The sequence below is a fragment of the Mus pahari genome, chromosome 5 (assembly GCF_900095145.1).
Source record: "Mus pahari chromosome 5, PAHARI_EIJ_v1.1, whole genome shotgun sequence".
Lineage (NCBI taxonomy): Eukaryota > Metazoa > Chordata > Mammalia > Rodentia > Muridae > Mus > Mus pahari.
Window position 1 is genome coordinate 70,545,733 of NC_034594.1, and position 8,930 is coordinate 70,554,662.

The 8,930-nt window shown below is 50.0% G+C and overlaps 1 protein-coding gene across 2 annotated transcripts in view; it reads left to right on the plus strand.

Moving 5' to 3' along the window:
- The first annotated feature begins 958 nt into the window (after positions 1–958).
- Positions 959–8,930, plus strand: part of Sned1 (sushi, nidogen and EGF like domains 1) — a 61,920-nt gene continuing 53,948 nt past the window's right edge. Inside the window, exon 1 of one of the 2 annotated variants that reach the window (XM_021197739.1) lies at positions 959–1,319. In XM_021197739.1, coding sequence (XP_021053398.1) covers positions 1,107–1,319 — 213 coding nt within the window. In that variant the 5' untranslated portion in view covers positions 959–1,106. The remainder of the gene's footprint in view (positions 1,320–8,930) is intronic. The other variant, XM_029538403.1, reaches the window with a different exon arrangement.

The window sequence follows — 8,930 nt, forward strand, 5'->3', positions numbered from 1 at the left end:
TTTTTATCTTAGCCATTCTGACTGGTGTGAGGTGGAATCTCAAGGTTGTTTTGATTTGCATTTCCCTGATGATTAAGGATGTTGAACATTTTTTGAGGTGTTTCTCAGCCATTCAATATTCCTCTGTTGAGAATTCTTTGTTTAGTTCTGTGCCCCATTTTTTAATGGGGTTATTTGGTTTTCTGGAGTCTATCTTCTTGAGTTCACAAAGCAGTTCTTAAGAAGAGCAAGAAAGGTTAGGGTGCCACAGCAACTGACTTGCCCCCAGGGCCTGAGTGACCAGCCTACCCCTCAGGTTTCCCTAACATTGTCCAGCTGTGCTGCATGACTGATCCCATAGGGAAAAGTCCTTACGTGAGAGAAAGCTGTGCAAGTCTTCAAGTCTCCCAGACCCAAGGTTCATCCTCAGTGTACCAGATAAGGAATAGTCCCTGGGACAGGTTTCAGCTGGTTCTGAAAGTTAATGTCCTAGGTTAGGGCTGGGGTGTGGCCACATAAGGTTCGTGTAAGTGCTGTAGGGAGAAGTGGCCCAGATTGACATTCTATCAGGAAAAGCCAGATGCTCTGGCCTGACAGGGACCCCAGAGGACACACAGGAAGCCTGTTCAAAATCAGGCCTTAGGGCAACAAGTCAGCTTCGGAACTGCTGGGTTAGCCCACGCTCCTCCTGTGGGCAGGCCCTAAGCTGGTGACAGGAGACTGTAAGTCCTCACCTCAACACAGCTCAAATGCAAGAGAGCAAAAGGGCCTCGGGTTTGGAGGTGGAGCCAAACCAGTACTAGTTCGGCTTTAATGAGCCACGACACAGAAGAGCCTGGGAGCTGCGCTCTGGCCCCCTCCCACTCCGCGGTCCAGCAAGTTAAAAATGCCACTATTTGCATGACCCCGCCTCTCCCCGCCCCTCCCGGGTGGCCGCCTGGGCAGGCTATTTAAACCCGGGTCCCCGCGTTAGGCAGGCGGTCCGCGGTCCTGCCTCGCGCCTTCCTAAACTGCGCGGGTCTCCGGAGTGCGACGCGAGCTAGCGGAAGGGAACGGTGCGGCCAGTCGGTCGTGCGGTGACTGCAGCCACCTGCCCGAGCCCCGTGGCCTGCCCTCAGATTCTGGCGATGCGCCGCGGCGCCGCCTGGGCGCTGCTGCTGGCCGCAGCCCTGGGGCTCGGGACACGCGGGGTGCGCGCTGCGGTGGCCCTCGCCGACTTCTACCCGTTCGGCACGAAGCGCGGCGACGCCGTCACCCCGAAGCAGGACGACGGCGGCTCAGGGCTGCAGCCTCTCTCGGTGCCCTTTCCGTTCTTCGGCGCCGAGCACTCCGGACTCTACGTGAGTAACCCCGAGCTCGAGGGGGCTCCGGGGAGGGCGCCGCTGCCCTCCACCCCAACTCTTGACGCCGCCGCCAGCAACTTGGCACAGCGGCAGCCAGAGGTGGAATGAGGACAGCGCTTCCTCTCTCCCGCGGCCAAGGCCGGACAACGACTGGCGGGAGAGGCGTGGGCAGGGCGGGGCACGCAGCCGCCAGGGCACCTAGGCGACAGCCCGGCCAGCGGAACGCGGCGCGCCCCTGCTGCTCAAGGCCCGACCTGTTTGGGACGTTGGCAGAGTTCGACAGGCTTCCGCAGAGCTGCGGGTCCCCCAGTGCCTAGTCGGGAGTCTCGATCCTGTACCTTCATAGAGAGCTATGTGGTAGTAGGCACATGACCTCCGGCCACAGTTACCCCAGTGGGGCATCTGGCTTGTGATGGTCTCAGCCCTCTCTAAGCTATTTCAGCCTCACCCACAGTTAACACCCAAGGCTCATGGCCAGAAGGAATTCGGGCATGATTTGCTTCGTTGCAGGAGACCTGCGCTGGGCAGGGCTGGCAGCTAGGGGCAGTGTAGAGGGGTTTACCCCTCCCCCTCCCCATCTTAGTCCCCGGGAGGTTGGCCACCAGGATCAGACCCTCTAAACAGGGCTCCCAAGGGTAATTCCTCTCCCCAGCCCCAAACAGGAGTGCTAGAGAGGTCTCAGTGGATTGCAGAGCCTGAGTGCCAGCCTCCATGTTCTCAGGGTCTGACCCTGAGCCAGTCACCTGTGCACAAAGGGATGATCTGTAGTGAAGTAACCACTTGACACCAGCCTAGCCATCTCCTGAATTACTCAAATCCACTTAGAAACACCTGAGCCAACGTAGTCTATAGTTAAAACACCATCTTCTTACCCTCTGCCACATCCAGCGCCAATCACCATTAGCTCTACCAATGATTTTGCCATTAGCCCCACCACGACCACTATCATTGCCTCCACTGGCACACTCACCTTCGCCATAAGCATTGCTGCCTTCAGCCGCCATATTGTCATCCCTATCATCTTGAACCCTGCCTCCATCACCAGCTACATGGTCTGCATTGCCATCCTCCTGGCCACCACTGTCCATGGGGCCTATCCACTGCCACCACCATCTCCAGGACCCTGTACCCCACAGTGACCAGCATCATCCACACAGTTCACCACTGTGTCACAATCTGGTGGCTGACTTTCCTGTGCCAACCCAGAATGGCCTCCTCACCTTGGTGGCAGTGTCTGGTGCTATAACCATGGAGGGGCACAGAGGGAGAAGAAAGGGCAAACATCCCTGAAAACCCTTCTGCCCTGGGACTTGGCAGAGCGAAGATTTCGGATAGTAGGCAGTAGACAAGAAGAGCTGTGTTCTGGGTCTGCCCAGCAGGAAGAGGCCTGTGCACCCTAGGAATGAGGAGACTCACCCTAACAGAGCTGTCTAAATGTTCTTTAAGCATCCTGGCTAGCCTTGGATTTTCCACTCCAAGTCACAGGTGAAAATATTATTAAAATGTTTAGTTGACCTTTTTAACATGAGAAACCAACCTCTGACTCTTAGGGAAACACACACCCTACCAGAGCCTCTCCCTGAAACGTAGATACTCGTTAGAAAATACTCGCTGGTGTGGTCATGGTGTGCACAGCGAGCCTCACCTTTCCCGTTGCTCAGTGGGAAAGGAAATGGAATTCTTTGAGAAGCCGCGCCCATACATCTGGCCTGAAACAGCAGTTGGGGCACGTGTATAGGTGACAAGGTCACATCAAGGCTATGTGGAGAAGAGGAGGCGATGAGTCTGGAGCAGGGTATCTGCTGAGTGTCTCCAGCCCCACCCAGGCTGAGAGGACCCCGGATGCCTCTGCTCTGGCCTTCATCCTGCTTCACATAGTGAGGTAGGGCTTCAGTAGTTCTCCTGGCCCTGACAGCTTGCCTAAGAGTAGGCTTGTTGAAATAATGAGTGAAAGAGTGAATGCTCCATCTTTCTGTGTCACTCCACATTCCAGGGAGAGTTGGAAGTGCCCTGCGTCCCTTAGGGACACTCAGACATGTTCCCAGAGTGACAGCTCCATCTTGAGGGTGGCTCCTATCTAGAAGGGACCTTGCATTTCGCCGCTGCCTTGTGTCCTAGTAACTGGCCTGGAATTGTTGAGGGCATGTGGTGTTGCTTTGAGCACAGGTAAGGAGAAGCTCCTGGCGGGTGTGGGGTACCGCCCACCACCTGCTGGCTGGAAATGTTACTACTGCCAGATTCCTAGGAAAGACAGCCGGCTGGGTCCGAGTCTTGTCTTAGTTGGCACTGGGAGCCCCCACTGTGGCTTTGGCCGGCATATTACCTGTCAGCTCCTGTTCCTTAGTTGTCAGAGCTCTGTGAGTGCCATATCCTTCAGGATGCTGGGCTCCTATAAGGGCCAGGAGTCTGCTAAGGTGGTACAGAGGCTGGAAGCATGGGTCTTCTAGTTGTCTATCCAACCTGAAGTAGATGAAGGGGTGAACAGGGTGGTGGCCCTCTGGAAGGTCATCTCGAGCCATTCTCCAAGTGACCCATCCAGCCCTGCTGAGCCTCATGCCCTCTGACCTCCCCTGACCATACCGACTATAATGGTCTTTCAGAAAACTCTGGGCCAGAATGAAGAGACTGTTGATAGACTGGCTTGAACTCTTGCTGACCAGAACGTCAGTTCTCATATCCTGGAGGCAAGGCTTGAGTCCACACTATCCAATGAGCCTGTGCTGGCCTCCTTGCCCATAGAGAACAGCCCTGGCTCTGCCCTTCCCTTCCGACACTGGGCCCAGAGCAGCTTCTTGTGTTTCCGTCAGCATCCTGCCTTGGTATTCCTTGCCATTCCTCAGTTTAGCTCTGGCAGAGCAGACTGGTTTCTCCCTCTGTCTGATGCCAGGTTCTGCTTGTACGTGGTCCTGGGACTCTCAGCAGGTCACTGTGTATCAGTGGGGATTTTCTAGAGCTGGCAGCCAGACATCCTGTATAGTGACAGTTAGACTTGGGGAAGTAGAACCAGGCCGCAGTGAGAAGTGCAGGTGAGAACTTAGTCTGAGGATTCAGACGAATAACCTACAGGTTTGAGTGAGTGTCCAGACACCACCTTACTTTGCCCTGTCTTAGTCAGGGTTTCTATTCCTGCACAAACATCATGACCAAGAAGCAAGTTGGGGAGGAAAGGGTTTATTCAGCTTACACTTCCCACATTGCTGTTCATCACCAAAGGAAGTCAGAACTGGAATTCAAGCAGGTCAGGAAGCAGGAGCTGATGCAGAGGCCATGGCGGGATGTTACTTACTGGCTTGCTTCCCTTGGCTTGCTCAGCTTGCCTTCTTAGAGAACCCAGGACTACCAGCCCAGGGATGGTACCACCCACAATGGGCCCTTCCACCCTTCATCACGAATTGAGAAAATGCCTTACAGCTGGATCTCGTGGAGGCATTTCCTCAAGGAAGGCTCCTTCCTCTGTGATAACTCCAGCCTGTGTCAGGTTGACACACAAAACCAGCCAGTAGAGCCCTCATAGTGGGACCCAAACTGCAGTCCTGTTTCTCTGAAACATGGTCCAGGCTTCTGGATCTTCACTGAATGCCTGGCTTCTGGCCTTCCTTGCCATCTGCCCTCTCTACTTGCAGACATAATCTCTGGAGTGGAGAACATCAATGGGATTCTGTGTCTCCTCCCCTTCCCACACTTGCCTGGCTCTAAAAGACCCCACATCTCTGAATTTGGCTCTGACACTTGTCCTAAGACTAAGATGTGAACCCCCTAAAGGCCCAGGACCACAGGAGAAGGGGGTTATGTAGAGAGGGACAGCACAGACAAGCAGCCCGGCTAGGACCCTCACGACTTCTTGTTCTGACTTCTGAAACTGTCACAGCATCATAATGACTGTGGCCTTTATTTCCTCTCTGGTAAGAGCAAAAGGATGTGAGGCTGAACATTTTCTCTCTGGCCTGACAATCTCTTCTTTTTGATGGAAGCTTTTATACTTATTTACATTTAATATGGTTACCTGTATGGCGGGTCTAGCCTCCTGATTTCCTATGTACATGTGAAATTGTTTTCTTTCCTCCTCCAGTAGCATTTAAAGTACCTTCCAGTACTAGTCAGCAGGGGTGAAGCTTCTAGTTAGCCACCAGCTCAATTTCTCCATGTTCAACCATGTAAGTTTTGTGTTCAGCAATAGGGCTTTACCACCAGGTTATGGAGAGTAACCAATAGCCTCCGCTTTAGCCTATAATGTTAGGGGAAGCATATGGAACCGCTTTGGCCAACATTCTGTCTTCAAATAGAACTTTATTCCTTCAAATACAGTGCCAGGCCCTCACAGTGGCATCCAGCTATTTCCCCATGCCACTTCTTGCTGTTGCCATAGTTTCACGTATGTCATAAGCCCAAATAATACGCTGTTAATATTTTGCTGTAAACAGCTGATTGTCATTTAGAGAGGTTTTTAGATTAGATGATCTTTTCTGTTTACCCAGGTCTGCCATTTCCAGACCTCATTCCGTGGCAGCAGTGGCTCCCTGTCTCACACTATTGCAACATTGGGACAGTCCTTGTAGGCCTCACTTGTTGAGCACCCGTACTCTAGTCTGAGAACTGTATTGATTTCACTTCCTTTCAAAAGCTGTGTCTGCAGTGTGCAGGTGGAATTCTGGGTTGGACATTCCATTCTTCAAGAAGGTTTCCCACTGACTCTGCATGTGCACAGTTCCTCGCAGGGACACTCCTGCCAGTCTCATGGTGCCACTGGGTCTGACATATCTTCTTCCCTCTGTCCCTCTGGCTGCTTCCAAGACTTCCCTTTTGCCCCCATTTTTCCAGTGGTTCGATTCTCAGGTGGGCTGTTGTGGCATTTTTAAAGTATTTCTTCTGCCCAAGGTTCATAAAGACTGACAGCCTGTAGTTAGATAATTTTCATGAAATTTGAGAAACTTCTTAACTATCCTCAAGTAATCCTTCTGTTCCTTGCTGTCCTCATTTGAAGACTCATTGTGTGCATGTAATACTGTGTGCAGTGTGCACGCCATACTGTGTGCAGCTGTCCCAGCGCTCGCTGAAATGTTCTGCTGCGGCTGCTGTTGGGACCTTTATTTTCAGTATTTTTTTTTTATTACATTTTATTGTCTTGAGGAGAAGGGTACATTCCATAGCACAGATATGAAGGCCAAAGGATGATTTTTAAGGAGTTGGTTCTCTCCTTCCACTGTATAGTCCAGGGATAGAATTCAAGTTATCAGGTTTGGGGGGAAGCAATCTTACCTGCTGAGCCAGCTCATTGGCCTGATTTGCAAAGTTTCTCTTTTTTGTTTTCACTTTTCTGTTTTATTTTTTTTCTTACTTTTATTGAAGACAGAGTCTTTTCTCACATAGTAAGATATTATATCCTGATGATAGATTCTCCTCTCTCCACTCCTTCCCACCTCCCCTCCCATCCATATCCACTGCCTTTCTGTCTCTCACTAGAAAACAGGCTTCTAAGAGAGAATAATAAAATATAACAAAATAAAATATAATAAGATAAATTTAAAAAGCCACTGCACTGAAGTTGGACAAGACAAACAGAAGGAAGGGAGCCCAGGGGAAGACACAAGAATCAGAGACCCACTCACACACTCATGAGTCCCATGAAAACACTGAACTGGAAGACACATACACAGAGAACAGGCGCAGACCTGTGCAGGCCCTGTGCATGTTGCCTTGGTCTCCAAGTCCTGCTATACCCAGAAGCATAGCAGAGCATCGTTAGGGGTCACTTTATAACACATGGGGCTGTGCCTGGGCCACCTCATCTGTGGCTCTTGGCCGCCCCAGCAGTGTCAGGTTTGGGCTCCATCTTGAGGAGTGGGCCTTAAGTCAGGTCAGATACTAGTTGGTCACACCCACAGATTTTTTTTTTTTTTTGCCATGGTGTACTCCCTGCATATCAAAAGGTTTGTGGGTAGCTTGGTGCAGAATATCTTCCTGTACCAAAGACACTGGGATGTAGGAGTGAGGGCTCTATGTAGGCACCATCATGACGTCTCCATGTTCAATGAGTTGTGCATTGTCTTCCGCAATGGGACCCTGCTGTCGGTTTGTGAAAAGCTACCTATTGTCTTGGCAACAGCCTGGGTTGTTTGGGGATTCCCATAGGACCCCTTTGGCCAACAACTCAATTAGATGTAACTCAATCCCAGTATTTGGAGGCCTGTTGGGACTCTGGGTCTCCTGTTATTTGGCAATTTCATTTAGATCACCTTCATATATGTATTAGTCAGGGTTCTCCAGAGTCAGAGAACTTATGGGTAGTCTCTATATAGTAAAGGAATTTGTTGATGACTTACAGTCTGCAGTTCAACTCCCAACAATGGTCAGTAGCAGCTGTGAATGGAAGTCCAAGGATCTAGCAGTTGCTCAGTCCCACACAGCAAGCAGGTGAAGGAGAGAGAGAGCCTTCCTTCTTCCAATGTCCTTATATGGTCTCCAGCAGAAGGTGTAGCCCAGATTAAAGGTGTCTGCCACCACACCTTTAATCCCAGATGTCCTAGAACTCAGAGATCTCCCTGTCTTAATCTTCTGGAATCCATAGCCACTGTGTCTCAAGATCTCCATACCAAGATCCAGGTCAGAAACTTCTATCTCCCAGCCTCCAGATTAGGATCACAGGTGTGCCTTCCAATTCTGGATTGTAGTTCATTCCAGATATAGTCAAGCTGACAACCAGGAATAGCCACTACAATATATGTGTATGTTTTGAGATGCTTCTACTATATTAGGTGTCTGTACAACCCTTCAAATGTTCTTTACTTCTAGCTGTCTCTCCCCCATATTCCCTTCCTCAATTTCCTCTCTTCTCCTCCCCCCCATCATCCTGCCTCAGCCCTCCACCCATATCCATCCATAATTATCTACCCTATCTCCATTTGCTAAGGAGACCTATCCTGTTATGAGGATGTGGGATACCTCGCTCAGGATGACTTTTTTTTTTTTTCTGGTTTCATCCATTTGCCTACAAATTTCATGATGTCATTTTTCTAAAACATCTATGTAATACTACATTGTGTAAATACACCACAATGTCTTCATTTATTCATCTATTGAGGAACATTTAGGTTGTTTCCAGTTTCTGGCTCTTATGATTATAGCAGCAATGAATATGTTTGAGCAAGTGTCTTTGTGGTAGGATGAAGTGTCTTTGGGTATATGCCCAAGAGTGGTATAGCAAGTTCTGAGGTAGATTGGGGGTATTTTCAGATTCACTGGTAGTCAGATCTGCAGTGGTCCAGCCTTCTGCAGTACCATTAAGTGTGGTCTTTGCTTTGATTTTGCCTTTGTTTTCAATTCTGAGGATTTAAGCACAGGATTTGAGCATGCTAGGTAAGTGTTCGGTCACTTAGGTATATCCTTAGCCCTTGGTTTTTCAAGACAGGGTCTCACTATATATCTTAGTCTAGCTTTGAACTTGTAATCCTCCTGCCTCAGCTGCACCAGTGCTAACATTACAGACATATGCCAGCATGCCTGACTAAATGTATTTTTATTTTAGCATTTTTTACTCATTTGTGTGTACATACTCACATGTGTGAGTGATCATGCATCTCTCTCTCTCTCTCTCTCTCTCTCTCTCTCTCT